General features: G+C 39.0%; 1 protein-coding gene, 1 non-coding gene and 1 pseudogene across 43 annotated transcripts in view; 2 read left to right on the plus strand and 1 right to left on the minus strand.

The window, feature by feature from the left end:
- The window catches only part of SLMAP (sarcolemma associated protein), a 187,399-nt gene that overhangs the window by 101,928 nt on the left and 66,418 nt on the right, over window positions 1-19,053 (plus strand). For 16 of the 42 annotated variants that reach the window (XM_066245758.1, XM_066245754.1, XM_066245774.1 and 13 more), the window contains 8 exons: window positions 1,361-1,423; window positions 7,445-7,540; window positions 7,775-7,846; window positions 10,184-10,324; window positions 11,393-11,530; window positions 12,748-12,916; window positions 13,003-13,053; window positions 13,522-13,572. In XM_066245758.1, coding sequence (XP_066101855.1) covers window positions 1,361-1,423; window positions 7,445-7,540; window positions 7,775-7,846; window positions 10,184-10,324; window positions 11,393-11,530; window positions 12,748-12,916; window positions 13,003-13,053; window positions 13,522-13,572 — 781 coding nt within the window. Of the gene's footprint in view, window positions 1-1,360; window positions 1,424-7,444; window positions 7,541-7,774; window positions 7,847-10,183; window positions 10,325-11,392; window positions 11,531-12,747; window positions 12,917-13,002; window positions 13,054-13,521; window positions 13,573-19,053 lie in introns of those variants that run through there. The other 26 variants (XM_066245764.1, XM_066245783.1, XM_066245777.1 and 23 more) reach the window with 5 other exon arrangements.
- On the minus strand, window positions 15,934-16,074 carry LOC136314855 (small nucleolar RNA SNORA33; annotated as a pseudogene).
- On the plus strand, window positions 17,607-17,682 carry TRNAT-GGU (transfer RNA threonine (anticodon GGU)). The gene has a single exon. It is a non-coding gene; the product is annotated as a tRNA-Thr (tRNA).

Consider the following 19,053-nt stretch of genomic DNA (forward strand, 5'->3'; position numbering starts at 1 on the left):
CCGCGACAGAGCGATGCCCCGGATGGGCAGAGCATCGCCCCCTGGTGGGCGTGCTGGGTGGATCCTGGTTGGGTGCATGCAGGAGTCTATCTGTCTGCCTCCCGGTTTCCAGCTTCAGAAAATTAAAAAAAAAAAAAAAGAGGAACAAATATACAGTGACGGAAAATGATTTGACTTTGTGTGATGGGCATATAATGCAATCAACAGTTCAAATGCTATAGAAATGTTTACCTGAAACCTATGTACTCTTATTGATCAGTGTCATCCCATTAAATTAAATTTCTAAATGAAAAAAATTAAAAAAAAATGCTACTTAAAAATAAAAAGAGGCCCTGACCAGTTGGCTCAGTGGTAGAGTGTCTGCCTGGCGTGTGTAAGTCCCGGGTTCGATTCCCGGCCAGGGCACACAGGAGAAGCACACATCTGCTTCTCCACCCCTCCCCCTCTCCTTCCTCTCTGTCTCTCTCTTCCCCTCCTGTAGCCAAGGCTTCATTGGAGCAGAGTTGGCCCAGGCGCTGAGGACAGCTCCATGGCCTCTACCTCAGGCATTAGAATGGCTCCCGCATCCACAGAGCAATGTCCCAGATGGGCAGAGCATAGCCCCCTGGTGGGCATGCTGGGTGGATCCCAGTCAGGCACATGCAGTAGTTTGTCTGACTGCCTCCCTGCTTCTAACTTTGGAAAAAATACAAAAAAAAAAAAGCTGTATAGCTTTTGTGCTATAAGTCTGTGATTTAGTTTACTAAGGAATATTTTCATGAGTAGCACTTGTTTCATCACCCTTCTTATAAATCTCAGTCTATGTCAGCATGATATAATACCATTTACAAATTCTAGATATGGGGTAGAAATAATTTGAAAACCAAAGGAACTGGTTAATTTGAAAAATAAGCCTGACCAGGCGGTGGCGCAGTGGATAGAGCGTCGGACTGGGATGCAGAGGACCCGGGTTCGAGACCTCGAGCTCGCTGGCTTGAGCATGGGCTCATCTGGTTTGAGCAAAAAGGCCCACCGGCTCCAGCAAGGGGTCACTCGGTCTGCTGAAGGCCCACGGTCAAGGCGCATATGAGAAAGCAATCAATGAACAAACTAAGGTGTTGCAACGGCACAATGAAAAACTAATGATTGATGCTTCTCATCTCTCTCCATTCCTGTCTGTCTGTCCCTGTCTATCCCTCTCTCTGACTCACTCTCTGTCTCTGTAAAAAAATTAATTAATTAAAAAAAATCTTTAAAAAGAAAAAAGAAAAATTTTATTTTGCATATTTCAGTAAATAGGTATTTTAAGGACTTGGTTTGGTTTTAATGTCTTCTATAAATATTTTGGGTGACTATTGACATTATGTCATTTTGTTTCTAGGTTGCTGCTAACACTCCAAGTATGTACTCTCAGGAACTATTCCAGCTTTCTCAGTATCTACAGGTAAAAGTAAATCTTGAGAATTCTTAGTCGTTTCTTTTGTTTGTTTGTTTTATTAAATGAGAGGTGGGGAGGCACAGACAGACTCCCGCATGCACCCCAACCAGGATCCACTTGACACGTCCACTACCAGGAAATTCTCTGCCTATCTGGGGCCGCTGCTCCGTTGCTCGGCAATCAAGCTAATGCCTAGGCGAGGTTCTGGAGCCATCCTCAGCACCTGGGGACAACTTGCTTAAATCAAGCCTTGGTTGCAGGAGGAGAAGAGACAGAGAAAGAGAGAGAGAGAGAGAGAGAAGGGAGATGGATGGAGAGGCAGATGGTCACTTCTCCTGAGTGCCCTGACTGGGAATTGAACCTGGGACTTCCACATACCAGGTTGATGCTCTACTGCTGAGCCAACTAGCCAGGGCAAGAATTCTTAGTCTTTAAAAGCAAAATTAAACAACTTAGGTTTGATTTTGTTAGTTCACAAATATAGGTTAAAAAATATTGGTTGGAATCAAGTACAAAACAAATATCTTTTCAAAGTAAAAAGATCATTAAAAATAATTCTTATAAAAAAATAATTCTTATGAAGAAAGGATAAAAGGAGTTAGCATTGTTAAGTCTAGAGAAGCTAAAACTCTGTACAAGTGAAATTTTTTTCTTCAAATATGAGGAAATTTTAAAAATTCGTTACATATAGATGAGTTTTAAATAAAGTTAAACCTAGAGAGATGTTGGTTGCTTAGTATGATACTAATAGCAAATAATTATATAGCACTTATATGCTAGACTATAGTCTAACACTTTAATTAGTTCATTTAATACAACAATCCTATAATTGAGAAGCAGGGGGGAGGCAGACAGACAGACTCCTGCATGCACTCAACCAGGATCCACCCGGCATGCCCACCAGCGGGTGATGCTTGGCCTCTCTGCTGCAATGCAGCCATTCTAGCGCCTGAGGCAGAGGCCATGGAGCCATCCTCAGCGCCCAGGCTAACTTTGTTGCAATGGAGCCTCGGCTGCGGGAGGGGAACAGAGAGACAGAGAGGAAGGAGAGGGGGAGGGGTGGAGAAGCAGATGGGCTCTTCTCCTGTGTGCCCTGGCTGGGAATCGAACCCAGGACTTGCACACGCCGGGCCAATGCTCTACCACTGAGCCAACTGGCCAGGGCTTGTATTTTATTCCTATTTTTATAGATGGAGTAATTGAGGGACAGGAAGGTTCAACAATTTACACAAAACCACATACATAGTATGTGGTAGAGTTGGAATTTGAACCCAGTGAGACTTCAGAATCTCTGCTCTTAAGTACCATGCTGTGCTGTTGGATCTATAAAAAGATTAAAAAATTTTTTTATTTAGAGAGAATGAGACAGAGTCAGGAAGGGAAAGAGATAAGAAACATCAATTCATAATTGCAGCTCTTTAGTTATTCATTGATTACTTCTCGTATGTGCCTTGACCTGGTGGCTCCAGCTGATACAGTGACCTCTTGCTCAAGCCAGTGACCATGGGGTCATGTCTATAATCCCATGTTCAAGCTGGTGAGCCCGCACTCAAGCCAGTGACCTTGGAATTTTGAAGCTGGGTCCTCAACATCCCAGGTCAACGCTCTATCTATTGTGCTACCACCTGGTAAGGCTAAAAAGGTTTCTTAGTAGGGCAAATAATTTAAAATGGAAGTTAATACCATACTTAAAGAGCCATACAAATCTCTGAAAAGGAAACAAATGCTATTTTTCTCTCTTTTTTTTCTTTTCTGGTTTTGGTATGTTGGGGCTGGATTATGGTTCTTATTCTGGTGAGAGAGCATGGTTAAGGAAAACCCTGGATGAGAAATTGAGCAACTGACATTTTTATTTTGGTTTGGCTACTCAATGAGTTCGGTGACCTTAGGTGAGTCATTTTATATGTGTAGGTCTTCAGTTGCCTTTTGTTTAAATCAATAGAACTAAACCAGTGATCCCGGGTCTCTACATTCTTTATAGGAATCAGTCAATAAGAACAGTTCTACCTCAATTAAGAATGTACACATTCAGGCCCTGGCCGGGTTATTCAGTGATTAGAACGTCATCCAGACTCACTGAGGCCATGGGTTTGATCCCCAGTCAGGGCATATACGAGAAGCAACCAATGAATGCACAACTAAGTGGAACTACAAATTGACACTTCTCTCTCTCCTCTCCTTCTCTCCCTCCTCTCTCCCTCTTCCCTCCTCCCTCCTGCTCCTTCCTCCCCCTTTCTCTCTCTCTTTCTCAAAGCAATGGAAAAGAATTTTTTTAATCTTAAAAAAAAAAGAATTTACACATCTGTGAAAATAAAAATTATCAGTGTACTAATCAGATTTTATCTTCTACTGGGCATAATGTAATGGTACATGGAAAAGCAGCTTTAAACACTTGCAATTTGATAGAGTTAAAAGCATAGACTGTAGCCAGAATTCCCTGTGGCTTTAACTTCTGACCCATTGGGAAAGTTGTTGAACTCTTTTGTAAGGGTTTTTCTCACCTGTGATATGGATATAGTAATAGCACTTGCCTCACAGGATTGTGAAGAATAAATCAATTAATACATGTAAAGCACTTAAAACAGTACTTGGCACATGAAGTGTATCCTGTGTTAGTAGTTGTTTACCATTCAGTAGGAAAACACATTAATTGGCCTCAGTCTCTCTTATATAAGAGAGGTGGAAGTTAGGTTAATTTAATCTAACCTTTACTTTAAAAAGCTTTTTCTATTGATTTGAGAGAGAAAGAGGGAAAGGGGGAGAGAAAGAGATAAGCATCAATTCACCCTTCCACTTAGTTGTTCCATTTAATTGTGCCTTCAATGTTTGCTTCTACTATGTGCCTTGACTGAGATTGAACTCTGAGCCACTGCTTATCCACTGAGCACCCAGCCAGGGCCTAACCTTCAAATTTTCACATGAGAAATCTGGGGCTCATATAGATAAAATGATTTCCTAATACTATATACATTGTTGTTACTAGTTATCATAGATGGTAAATCTAATGCTCTGAATCACTCCAGTACTCTTTCTAACTTTCTTATCAGTTTTTTGAGTACTCATTGTAGACATACTCTTTCAGTGTTCTTTTATTCTTCAAGAAAAAATTATGCACTGTCTTTTCTGCATATATCTTTTTGAATAAAATTCTAAATGTAAATTGTAAATCTTTCAAATAAAAACTGGACTAGATGCAATTCATGCCTTAGAACTAAAAGCCCATTCCTAGAAGTATTAGATTTCTGTTAAGATGTGGTTTATGGAGGTATGAAGATTTACTAAGTGGAGAGTTGAGTTTTGTGTTGTTGTTTTTTTAAGGTGAAATTACACCATCTAGTGGAGGTAGTGGTTGTTTAGAGAGGTTTTTTTTGTTTTTTTGTTTGGTATTTTTCCGAAGTTAGAAGTAGGGAGGCAGTCAGACAGACTCCCACATGCGCCCAACCGGGATCCACCCAGCATGCCCACCTGGGGGCAATGCTCTGCTCATCTGGGGCATTGCGCCGGAGCCGTTCTAGCACCTGAGGTGGAGGCCATGGAGCCGTCCTCAGTGCCCAGGCCAACTTTTTGCTCCAATGGAGCCTTAGCTACGGAAGGGGAAAAAGAGAGAGAAAGGAGAGGGAAAAGGGTGGAGAAGCAGATGGGCGCTTCTCCTGTGTGCCCTGACTGGGAATCGAACCCAGGACTTCCACATGCCAGGCCAACACTCTACTGCTGAGCCAACTGGCCAGGGCCTCAAGGTTTTGTTTTTAAGTAAAACTTCTTGCAGCGTGAGTATAATTTCCTGAATATTGGGAGTGTTTTAGAAGTTTAAATAAATCTGGCATTTAATCTCTTTAAGTATAAGCTGTGTTTTAATGTGAGTTCTGGGCAGGATGGCTTTTTATTAGGTTTTTTAATATATTCTTTTGGAGTTATATTAAAAACAGTGCCTCTAAATCTAATTAGACCAGGTTTTCCCTAACCATTATTTTCCAAGAATGGTGGAGAGCAGTAAGTGCATGCTTTAAAACTCAAGTACTGTGTTTGAAGCATATACTTCTCTGTTGAGGTGGCTCAGAGGTATTAGAGTAGGAACTATTCTTTTTCAGGTAACGACAGAAATAGAAGAAGTGAAATTAAAGATGTGCCAAAACCACAATTGTGTGAGCATTTTCACTTTGACTTCCAGTAAAGGAGACCCTCTTAACAGCTATCAGATGTTAACAAGAGACCTAGCAATAAGGCCTTAATCACCAATGTCCTTCTCTGTAAAAGTATTTCTTTGCAGCTGCCAATAGTTATATTACTCCTTGATCCTTAGTTACATTGAACTAGTACTTGGAGTCTTACTTATTTTTGGCATATTGAATTGCTGCTAAGTGATATACAGTCATAGAGAGAATCAAAACACCTGAAAATACAATAGGCTTTGAGAGTGAAGCAGTTTCTCTTTTTGTAAACAGTGTATGTACTATGTGTGTATATATATAAAATTTTGCACAGGAAAAATTAAGATATTTTTATTTTAGCTGTCATATCTGTGCAGCTAAGCCATTAAAAAGTATTTGTACATGACCAGTCGTGGTGCAGTGGATAGAATGTCAGACTGAGACATGGAGGACCCAGGTCAAAATCCCGAGGTCACTGGCTTGAGCGTGGGCTCACCAGCTTGAGTGCGGGGTCACTGGCTTGAGCCCAAAGGTCTCTGGCTTGAAGCCCAAGGTCACTGGCTTGAGCAAGGGGTCACTTGGTCTGCTGCAGCCCCCAAGTCAAGGCATATATGAGAAAGCAATCAAAGAACAACTAAGGTGCTGCAACAAAGAGTTGATGCTTTTCATCTCTCTCGCTTCCTGTCAGCCTGTCCCTATCTGTTCCTCTCTCTGACTCTCTCTGTCTCTGTCTCTGTCAAAAAAGAAATAAAGAAGTATTTGTTACAGACCAGATTGTTTTGGTTTAGTTTGGAATGAAATTGATTAGTGCCCTGGCCGGTTTGCTCAGCGGTAGAGCGTCGGCCTGGCCTGCGGGGGACCCAGGTTCGATTCCCAGCCAGGGCACATAGGAGAAGCACCCATTTGCTTCTCCACCCCCCCTCCTTCCTCTCTGTCTCTCTCTTCCCCTCCCGCAGCCAAGGCTCCATTGGAGCAAAGATGGCCCAGGTGCTGGGGATGGCTCCTTGGCCTCTGCCCCAGATGCTAGAGTGGCTCTGGTCGCGGCAGAGCCGATGCCCTGGAGGGGCAGAGCATTGCCCCCTGGTGGGCAGAGTGTCACCTCTGGTGGGCGTGCCGGGTGGATCCCGGTCGGGCGCATGCGGGAGTCTGTCTGACTGTCTCTCCCCGTTTCCAGCTTCAGTTTAAAAAAAAAAAATTTGATTAGCTTGTTCTGAGCTGGATTGATTTTTATAAAGTTCAAGATTAAAACATTTGTTAGATTCTTCTCTAAGTGTTTATTTTTAACTCTTGTTTTCTGTTATGAGGAAGTTGCAGCTAGAGTACCCCTAATACTAGTAGTTACAGCCAAAATGAAGCCAGCGTGATATGGCTTATATATATTTTACAAAGTAGATTTATCAAGTTTAAAAGTAAGATACAGCCTGACCAGGCAGTGGTGCAGTGGATAGAGCGTCGGACTGGGATGCGGAGGACCCAGGTTCGAGACCCCAAGGTTGCCAGCTTGAGCACAGACTCATGTGGTTTGAGCAAAGCTCACCAGCTTGGACCCAAGGTCGCTGGCTCGAGCAAGGGTCTGCTGTAGCCCCACAGTCAAGGCACACATGAGAAAGCAATCAATCAACAACTAAGGTGTTGCAACGAAAAACTAATGATTGGTGCTTCTCATCTCTCTTTGTTCCTGTCTGTCCCTATCTATCCCTCTCTCTATCTCTGTAAAATAAATAAATAAATAAATAAATAAATAAATAAATAAATAAATAAGAAAGATACAAAGTGGAATGTAATATAAGAGAATTTTCCAAATGTGCTAAAAATTGATTACTTTTCAAAGGAATCATGCTGAGTTAATTAGAATTTCTTTTGTAACTTGTAATATTAGGAGGCCTTACATCGAGAACAGATGTTGGAGCAGAAGTTAGCTACACTTCAGCGGCTACTAGCCATCACCCAAGAGGCTTCTGATACCAGTTGGCAGGTATTCTGGTTACCTTTATTTTTAAGAAACATTTCACCATAGTTTAATATCCCTTAGATGTTGATTAAACTAAAACTAAAATTTTGTAGCAAGCAAAAGCAAAGTTTTTTTAGCATTTTACACTGGATATTGGTCAGTTTTATGGTTTTCTCTTTTTTTAGCAGTAGCAACCTTCTTGATGTATTATTTTTAATTACTCTGGGACTTTATTTATATTTGACTTTTCTTTAACAGGCTTTAATAGATGAAGATAGACTCTTATCACGGTTAGAAGTTATGGGAAACCAATTACAGGCATGCTCCAAAGTAGGTATTAATCTAAAGTACATAAAAATGCATAGTTTTTTAATGTAGCTTCATTTCTTTGACTGTCATTTTGAGTACATGCTACAACATTTGTACATTTCACCATTCTTTTTCATCTTTTGTCATTATAGGAAATTTCAAACATACATGTACGTAGAAAGAACTGTATAGTGGATATCCATGTACAACTTTTTGTCTTTTTCTATCACAGTTGATATTTGTTGGAGAATTTGGGTCATTTGTTCTCTATAATTTATCTCAATCTGGATTGTTATTTAAACATTCTTGTAACTTCCCCTCTCACACCATAAATTGATAGTTTGATCTGAGGATTTGATATGACTTAAGTTCAGTTTATTTACTTTTCTTTTTCTTCTTAAATGAGAGGTGGGGAGGCAGAGAGGTCGGGTGTGCCCCGACCAGGATCTACCTGGCAAGCTGTGTACTGGGTGATTCTCTGCCCGTCTAGAGCTGTTGCTCCATTTCTCAGCAACTGAGCTATTTTAGCACCTGGTGTAGGTCATGGAGCCATCCTCAGTGCCCAGGGCCAGTTTGCTGCAACCAAGCCATGGCTGCTGGAGGGGAAGAGAGAGAGAGAGAAGGAAGAGGAGGAGGGGTGGAAAAGCAGATGGTCGTTTCTCCTGTGTGCCGTGACCAGGAATCGAACCCAGTACATCCACACACCAGGCCGACACTCTGCTACTGAGCCAACTAGCCAGAGTCTTATTTAATTTTTTGCCAACACACTTCATGAATGGTATTGTGTACTTTCATCAGGAGGTACCAAAATGTCTAGTTCTCTTTCTTATTGAGATATTAGCAGTTATTGATGGTCCTTGCCTAGATCCACTATTTCATTAACGCTTTTGAGTAGAATGAACATTCATGTATGCTCTCATGCTTCCTGACCATCCAGAGTTTAAAAAAAAAAAATTATTTAAAAAATGTGTAAGGCATGCCCTGGCTGGCTGGCTCAGTGGTAGAGCATCAGCTTGGTGTGTGGATGTCCCAGGTTTGAATCTGGTCAGGGCACACAGGAGAAGCACCCATCTGTTCTCCACCCTTCCCCCTCTCCTTTTTCTCCCTCTCTTCCCCTCCCACAGCCAAGGCTTCATTGGAGCAAAGTTGGCCCAGGCGCTGAGGATGGCTCCACGGCCTCCGCTTCAGGCTCTAGAATGGCTCTGGTTGCAACAGAACATCCCAGATGGTCAGAGCATCACCCCCTGGTGGGCATACCGGGTAGATCCTGGTTGGGCACATGTGGGAGTCTGTCTCTCTGCCTCCCCACTTCTCACTTAAGAAAAATACCAAAAAAAAAAGTGTGTAAGGCAACATTAAAAAAAGGCAAATGTATGTTCTTCTTGTTTCCATAAATTGGTTATCAAACAAACATGATTTTAAGTTAATGAAACTGGAACTGGAACTAATTTCATTTTTTGAAAACAAAACTCACTCCTAGGGGTCAGTGAGCGTGAAAAAAACTCACTACTCAAATGGTTAAGGGTTATGAAAATGGTGATGTAAGTTCATCATTCTTTCATTTATTAGCTGAATTACTTGTATAAGAAAAACTTCTCATAAACCGTTTGGTTACCCTGAGGTACATTTTCTTTAGGAAAAGCAGAATAAATGATTTTCTCCCTTTATTTACTAAATTTCAAAATAATGAATTGATTTCTTCTTATCTACCAAAGAACAACCAAGAACTGTTTCTTCCTCCCAACTTAAATTTAAATATATTTGGTCTTGTTTCAACCTATTGTATTTGTTTTTTTTATTGATGCTGAAATTATCCCATCTTTGATCCATGGAAACTTCTGTATGTTGGCACAGGAGTCCTTTTGGAAGAACCCTAGCAGACTTCAATAGCTTCCTGCTATCAGATAAGACAAGATATTCCAGGTTCATCTTTTATATTTCCTGCCTCAGACTTAGAATCAACTTTTCCCATGGTGTTCTTATTCCTTTTGGTTAATCGTTGTTTTAAAATGGTTGGGCCCTTTAAAGGTAATAGATTATTTTTGTCCACAAATATAAATATTGTGGATTGCAAAGAATATGAAAAATAGAAGAAATAATTCATTTTGTATATTTGAGACAAATTCTCAATTTCCTTTGACTTTTTTTTTTCTATTGGAAGTATGAATTAATATAGTTGTGAAGGCATAATTTAACTAATGCATCTTTTCAGTGCAGCTTCAATTAATACAGGGTCAGCATCATTTGTGTTTGGAGGTATCAATACAATTTAAAGAGCATCATAATGTGTTATTTTTTCAAATGGTAAATACTTTTAAAAATAACTTGGCTATAATTATAAATATCTTTTAATCCTAGAATCAAACAGAAGACAGTTTACGGAAGGAACTCATAGCATTACAGGAGGATAAACACAACTATGAGATGACAGCCAAAGAGTCCCTGAGGCGGGTTCTTCAGGAGAAAATTGAAGTGGTTAGAAAACTTTCAGAAGTTGAGGTATTTTGATTTAACAAATATTAAATAGTATGATTTTTTAAATTTTAGCATAAAATGCTAATATTTCAGGACATTTTAAACTTGGGTATTATTATACAGGTAGGAAATATTTTTTGTCTGTCAGATGGGAAGGAGCAGTATGCTGTTTTCATTGTCAGAAATTCCAACATAAGCAACATCACTGTGTGAGTCCTGGTGCTTATGTTTCCTAGTCAGTGATTGTGGAAAGAAAGTCTAACCAGGGCATCTTACTATTTGCACTCTGCTTAGGATTCATCCTCCACACAATGGGTTGTGATATGTGCTGGGAATTGCTTCCCATCACCTTACTTTGCTTTTCTTCCAGTTAATAGTCAGTATAAGGCAGATAATTTACACTAATTATTCTTCCTTTACCCATTCCTCAGAGAGGAGAACTGTGTCTTAACTTTAAAGGTTCAAAGGGGAGATTATCTCTAAGATCCTTTCTAAGTCTATTACAAACAAAATATGGTTCTCATTGCTTTAAAAACAACCTTATTGATAACACAGGTCAATTCCTTTGAACCAATGTAGAATTACCACAGAAGTTATCTGTTAACTGAATTTAGTTTAAATGCCTGTTGTAAAATAAATAGTAAACATACCTTCATAATGGGATAGTTTCTATAATAGCCCCATCCCATAGTGACTGATTCACTGTCATGCCATTAACTTGACATACAAGGAAAGAAAGTTGCTAATTGTTTTATAATTTTGTTATTAAATGGATTGCTGCATATTATTAAATTGCTTTCAGGAATTGATAGGCTTAAAATATTTTTAAGACTAAATAATATGTACATTGGCCTTTTAAAAGTGTAATTATATAAAGTTAGTATTCTCTCCTCTCCCTGTTTTGTTTGTGTTTTTTTAAATTCTTAGTTGTATTTATTATTTAGCATGTACCTGGAATAAATTGAAATTTTTGTTATTTAACTCAGACTTAAATGAAGTTCAGGGCAGATGCTGATTTAGAACAGCCCATGGCGTTTTACATTTAGAATGTGCATTTATTCTAAATCAATTACCTGTAAACTTGAATTGCAGCGAAGTCTGAGTAATACTGAAGATGAATGTACCCACCTGAAAGAAATGAATGAACGGACTCAGGAAGAATTAAGAGAATTAGCCAATAAATATAATGGAGCAGTTAATGAAATTAAAGATTTATCTGATAAATTGAAGGTATGTATTTACTCAATCTGAAAATATATTAAGTTAATTGACCCTAACACACTGGATAGCTTAAGAATTGGTATTGCTGAACAGTTGCTGATGTAAAATTTGGTAATGGTTGAAATTTATAGTAAAAATAAGGTGCTTATATTCCGTTTAGCCCAAACTCCATTGCCATAGGCATAGATAATTGAAAGTCTATAAAAGCTGTCATAGTTCCTCCGATGGAAATAAATAGTACATCACAATGGGCAGTGAAACTCAAGATTTTCTGACTTTTATATTTTTAACTTCGATCTGCTTATCTATAGGCAGGCCTAAGGGCAAGGCCGAGCTGTTAGTGCTGATCAAGCCCTGGAAGAACCTTGGAGTGATCTGCTTTAACCTTGTAGTTTCCTAGGGATGCTTTTGCCTGTGCTTCATCTTCAGCTCTCTGTAGCTGTAGGACATGTAGGGTGAGGACAGATCATACAAGTTGTCCTTTAAATGTTATATGTTATAACTGAGTTTGTGAAGACCTATGTTTATATAATTCAAACCATGGATTGAATGGCTTAAAGAAATGTATCTGTTAGAGAATATGAGATCATACCTCCCCTCTTGTGTGGTTGGTTAACCTATAGTAGCTTTAAAGATCAATCTTGTTAAAAGGAGGTTATTTTGAAAACCTAATTTTGTTTAAAATTTCAGAATAAGTTATATTTTAGAACTTGTAAACTAATTGCAGCAATAGTAATTTCAAGGGAAAAACCTTACTTCCCTCTTTAAAAAATCTGTTTTCGTTTGACCACTTGATTTCTATACTGAGGCCTGCTTGCTTGCCACAAGTTTTTTTCTCCTAGGTGTTGAAGACATGCCCAGTGCAGATCACTTTTGACATCATTTTGATATTTATAAATATGTTCTGTAATATTGAATATTCTCCTTAGAAGTTTCGTGAGTAAAAGCAGTTTTGATTTAGGTATCTTAAAACAAGGTTAGGTTTTGCCTGACCTGTGGTGGTACCTAGAACGCTGAGGTCAATGGTTCGAAACCCTGTGCTAGCCTGGTCAAGGCACATATGACAAGCAACAAGCAAGCAATGAACACCTAAAGCAAAGCAACTATGAGTTGATACTTCTCACATGGCCTCCCCACCCCCATAAAATCAATAAAATAAAATTTTAAAAAATAAAACAAGGTCAGGTTTTATTAAATAACTGAATTTTCTATTTGTTTTTCAACAGGTAGCAGAGGGAAAACAAGAGGAAATCCAACAGAAAGGACAAGCTGAGAAAAAGGAATTACAGCATAAAATAGATGAAATGGAAGAAAAAGAACAGGAGCTCCAGGCAAAAATAGAAGCTTTACAAGCTGATAATGACTTCACCAATGAAAGGCTAACAGCTCTACAAGGTAAATTAGCTAATTCAGAAATTGATTTAATTTGATTTTTTTCTTTTTATCTGTGAAATATCTTTTTCTTGGACTTTTATTTACAGTACGGTTAGAACATCTTCAGGAGAAAACTCTTAAAGAATGCAACAGCTTAGGTAGGTGTCATCAAGTTTCTTAATTAAAACTGAATCTTATCATTAAACTTTTGATGTTTACTACCTCACATAGGTATGAAGTATTTATACTCTTTCATAAAATTTGCTTTAAAATATGCTTGATTTCTACCAGTGGGCACCATTGTTTAGTCCTTTGAGATGAATGGAATTTCTGCATCTGAGACATTACACTAGAGATATTTAAATGAGAAAAATACATGAATAGCAGGGTCTTTTTTTGTTTGTTTGTTTGTTTGTTTTGAGAGTCATTGAAGACTACTAAACAGTTGTAGCCTTTCTCTGTGTTAAGAGAAGATGGCAAGTTGAACACTTCTTATAAAAATAAATGTAAAGTATTCTATGCAGGGTTAATGAAAGTAGGAATACGAAATGCCATGGTTACACTTGAGACCAGGTTTAAAGCAATACTTTCTTTGATCAGGCAATGATACACTGTCTTAATCCTAGGGATACAAGTTGATGACTTCTTACCTAAAATAAATGGGAGCACAGAAAAAGGTAGTGTAAAAAACTTAAATATTTTTCTTTCATAATATCCTTTTATTATTTAAGCAGAATAGAGAGGTCAGGTTTTAAGTGTTTGGAATAAAAAGCATGCAGTTCACTGACCACTGAATCCCTTTGTTTTATAATTCTTAATGTTATAATCTATGGTTCAATATCCTTTGTTATATATGGAAATTATGATTATTCAAATAATAAGAAAATAATATAGCTTTTTCTCCACTACAGTTTTCAAAGAACTATACTTTTCTTTCACCAAATACTACTTCCTGGGGATAATTGGCCTCCATTTTTCATATTTGTGCCCCAGCCAAGAGTTTACTTACCATCCCTTTGAGCCCTTGGCATGTCGTAGAAACTGCTTTCTTTATTCGTTTGTTTCAGAGATCAGAGAAAACAGGGTCAGTCATTTCTGCCATCTGGAAAATCCTTTATTAGTTCTTGGCACTATGATCCTTCCTTGTGGATAGTTCGGGTTATCTCTTGCCAAAAATCTGTAGCCACTGTTGGTGTTCCTACTACTACGTGAGGTACTTTTTCCCAATGGCTTCTAAATTCCTTCAGTCATGAAGATACCTACACACTCTTCCCCCTTCCCTATCCATCCAACATTAAATGAGTACCAAATATGTGCCAGATTCTGCATTAGATGTTTGGAGTACAATATGACTAAAACTTTTTTCTGTTTGCAAATCTATATGCTTCTCAGCTCAGTTTTTATATAAAAGCCAATGGAAGATAAATGGTTGATACCCAGAACAATTTACTAAATATTTTTTTCCATGTATTAGGGGATATTTTTATAGTTCTCAGGCACAGCCAAACTCTGATAAAGTTAGGAAGTACTTTTGTTTGTTTTGTTTTTGATTGGTTTTTAATCAAAGTACTGGCAAAATATACTCAAGTAATTGTGTATATGTAAGCCGCAAGATCAAGACCTGATATTGAATATATAATGAATTTTGAAACTAAATTTTTTAAAAATTTCTTTAATCATTGTTATTTGACTATTCTATATATGTTTTGTAAAGTACATTGACATTTTAAAATTTTAGTTTGCTTGAGTTCCAATTTGAGAATTTTTAAAGGTGTAGTTTATATTCATTGTACTAATATTACTCATTTGTTTCATAAGTATATTTAGCAAACATATGTAAAATGAGTTAATTCTCCTCTTCTAAAAGCTTTTCATCCTTAAATGAATTTATATTTTCTGTTATTATTTTGCCTTTTTATTCTCTTTCTGGCATGTATACTTTTTTTTTTTTTTATTTTTCTGAAGCTGGAAACGGGGAGAGACAGTCAGACAGACTCCCGCATGTGCCCGACCGACCGGGATCCACCCGGCACGCCCACCAGGGGTGACGCTCTGCCCACCAGGGGGCGATGCTCTGCCCCTCCGGGGCGTCGCTCTGCCGCAACCAGAGCCACTCCAGCGCCTGGGGCAGAGGCCAAGGAGCCATCCCCAGCGCCCGGGCCATCTTTGCTCCAATGGAGCCCTGGCTGCGGGAGGGGAAGAGAGAGACAGAGAGGAAGGAGGGGGGCGGGGTGGAGAAGCAAATGGGCGCCTCTCCCATGTGCCCCTTTTTATTCAAATTCTTTACTCTTTTGATATGAGTATGAATTCCTTCAGTTGAGAGAATCCTTTTATATATACTGAACCATCTTTATACTATTTAGAGTTGTCAAATTACTGCCGAAATTTTTTTTTGCCAGTTCTAATAGATGTATATAAGCATAGTTTTAGACAGCTCCTTGACTTAGGACTGAATAAGATATTTTGGCTACTTTGAGATATTCCTTGATATAATTATTTTCCCCTTGCTGATATGTTTGCTTTTTTAGTGGTGATAAATTGAGTAGTGTGACAGTGACTAATAAAACATTTTTAAAGAAACTGGGTATTAAATATCTGGATATGCACAAAACCTTCATATACCAGAGTTAGTTACAGAGAGGATTTTGAAATAAGATGAATCTATTCTAAATCATTTGTGATAAAATAATAAGCCAGTTATCAAGTATTCCAATATTACTAAAGTTTATAGCCATAATGGGCTATCAGATATGATTTTAACTAAAATTACCCTTTAAATAGTAGAAAGACAACCAAGTATAATATAATAGACTATTTCAAAAATGTCTGGAGATGTTAAGATTAAAACTTCTCCAGTAAACTCCGTTTTTGAAATTAAATCTAACATAGCTGTTATAAATACAGGTTTGTACTGTAAAATTTTAAATATCTTATTAATAAGCATAATTTGAATATATTTACATTTGAATTGAATATATTAGAGGGTATAAAAGAGCACTAATACAAATATTAAGAGAGCCACATATGTAATTTTTTTTTCTTATAGCCATTTTCAAGGACCTTAATGACTTCAGTGTCTTTAAGGCTCGTAACTTGGCTTTACTATGGCCAGCTTTCTCTAAAGTTCTGAAGAAACACAAGGGTCACATACGTAATTTAAAAGATTTTGGCCCTGGCTGGGTGGCTTGGTAGATAGTCATTCTGGCATGCTGAGGTTGCGAGTTCAATCCCTGGTCAGGGCACATATAAAAAGCAACCAATGAGTGGACAACTAAATGAAACATCTAAGTGGAATGATGAGTTGATCTCTCTCTCTCTCTCTCTCTTTCTCTTTCTTTTTCCCTCTTTCTCCCTCTCCCTCTCTCCCTCCTGCCCTTTCTCCCTTCATTTCTCTTCTTCTCTTTCTCTCTCTCTCAAATCAATAGAAAATTTAAATTTTTTTTGATCACTACATTGAAAATATAAAAAGAAACAGGTAAAACTTTAATACTGTATTTTAGTAAAACAGTTAATTTAACCCACTATATCCAAAATGTTATTTTAACATTAAAAGATTATAAATGAAGTATTTAACATTCTCTTTTCCTTAATAAGTCTTTGAAGTCAGTCTATATTTTATTTATAACACATCTCTCTTTTTAAGAGCTTAGCAGCCATATGTAACTAATGGCTACTATATTGGACGACGCATACAGAAAATCAAACTTTATCGGAAACTATGGATAAATAAAATGCATTTTAAGTATTGTGGTTCTCTATTATGGTTCTGTATCTGTCTTTTTCTTTATATTTCTACAGTCCTATTTAGTATCATAGACATACTACCCGCCCGCCCACCCCCACACTCCTTTCAGATTTTCAGTGACATCTTCTATAGTTTTGGCCAAGTGAGTTCCCAAGGACAGGAAATCAAGTAAAGGATTTTTTCTTTCTTTTTTTTTTTTAGAGAGAAGGCAGAGACAGGAAGGGAGAGAGATGAGAAGCATCAGTTGTAGTTGCATCACTTTAGTTATTCATTGATTGCTTCTCATACATGCCTTGACCCTGGCGGGGGGGGGGGGGTTCCAGGTGAGCCAGTGACCCCTTGCTCAAGCCAGCAACCTTTGGGCTCAAGCCTGCAACCGTGGGATCATGTCTATGATCCCATACTCAAGCCAGTGACTCCATGCTTAAGCTCTGGCAACCTAGGGAGTTTTGACCTGGGACCTAAGTGTCCCACATTGATGTGCTATCCACTGTCAGGCACCATCCGTCAGGCAGGTAATGGAATATTAAAAGTGTCATTGTTTAAAGTATATTATCTGAAAGACATTTCTCTATGTGTCTCAGGAGATGCCTTTGTGGAAATCATAGATATATTTATCTTTTCATATTAATCTTGTATGTTACCTAAACTGGTATAGTAAACATTTTAATGAAGAATCCTAAGTATTTTTTTTTCAATTTTTTAAAATTTATTTATTCATTTTAGAGAAGAGAGACAGAGAGAGAGAGAAGGGGGGAGGAGCAGGAAGCATCAACTCCCCTATGTGCCTTGACTGAGTAAGCCCAGGGTTTTGAACTGGCGACCTCAGCGTTCCAGGTCGACACTTGATCCACTGCGCCACCACAGGTCAGGCCGAATCCTGGTATTCAAGTCAGTAGATAAAGGGGTGATTTTTTTGGTTTAGTGACAGATGGTGGAATTACCTGAATTAATAAATGTCATCTGGCCCTGGCCAGTTGGCTCAGTGGTAGAGCATCGGCCTGGTGTGCGGAAGTCCCGGGTTCGATTCCCGGCCAGGGCACACAGGAGAAGCGCATATCTGCTTCTCCACCCCTCCCCCTCTCCTTCCTCTCTGTCTCTCTCTTCCCCTCCCGCAGCCGAGGCTCCATTGGAGCAAAAGATGGCCCGGGCGCTGGGGGTGGCTCCTTGGTCTCTGCCCCAGGCGCCAGAGTGGCTCTGGTCGTGACAGAGCGATGCCCCGCGCCGGATGGGCAGAGCATCGCCCCCTGGTGGGCGTGCCGGGTGGATCCCTGTCGGGCGCATGCGGGAGTCTGTCTGACTGCCTCCCCATTTCCAGCTTCAGAAAAATACAAAACAATAAAAAATAAATGTCATCTAAGGTCCTGTGGTATTCATTTGAAATTTGGTTTCAAATAAGTTTTATCAAGTCCTTTAGTCAGGTTAAGATTTGGTTTCAAGTGAGTTTTTATATTTAACAATGTAGTTTAGTTCTAAAAATGTTATAACTTAGATAGGATTTATGTAAAACAAGTTTTTTTCTTAACTATTTTAGTAGTACGAACATTCATGTACATTTTTGTGCCTCCTGACCATCCAGAATACGATCGATTTATTTTTAAAATGTGTAACACTAAAAAAAGGCAAATGTATGTTCTTCTTGTTTCCATAAGTTGATTATCAAACAATCATCATTTTAAGTTAATAAAACTGGAACTGGAACTAATTTCATTTTTTTTAAAAACTCACTTGCGAGGGTCAGCGAGCATGAAAAAAACTCACTACTCAAAGGGTTAAGGTTTTATTTATTGATGTTACAGACAGAAGGGAGAGAGAGAGAAATGGGGGGGGAGTGGGAAGCATCAACTCCTAGTAGTTGCTTCTTGTATGTGCCTTGACCAGGCAAGCCTAGGGTTTTGAACTGGAGACCTCAGCATTCCAGGTTGACGCTTAATCCACTGCACCACCACAGATCAGGCCGAAACAAGTTTGTTTATTTATTTATTTATTTATTTAGTATTTTTCCGAAGCTAGAAGCAGAGAGGCCGTCAAACAGACTCCCACATGCGCCCGAGCAAGATCCACCTGGCATCCCCGCCAGGGGATGATTCTCTGCCCATTTGGGGCATTGGTCTGTTGTGGCTGGAGCCATTCTAGCGCCTGAGGCAGAGGCCATGGAGCCGTCCTCAGCGCCCAGGCAAACTCTGCTCCAATGGAGCCTTGGCTGCGGCTGCAGCTGCGGGAGGGGAAGAGAGACAGAGAGAAAGGAGAGGGGGAAGGGTGGAGAAGCAGATGGGCTCTTCTCCTGTGTGCCCTGACTGGGAATCGAACCCGGGACTTACACACGCCAGGCTGACGCTCTACCGCTGAGCCAACCAGCCAGGGCCCAAAACAAGTATTTTTATCTTAGTAATTACTACTGAGTTGAGGGCTC

Source organism: Saccopteryx bilineata, chromosome 10, assembly GCF_036850765.1.
Source record: "Saccopteryx bilineata isolate mSacBil1 chromosome 10, mSacBil1_pri_phased_curated, whole genome shotgun sequence".
Taxonomy (NCBI): Eukaryota; Metazoa; Chordata; class Mammalia; order Chiroptera; family Emballonuridae; genus Saccopteryx; species Saccopteryx bilineata.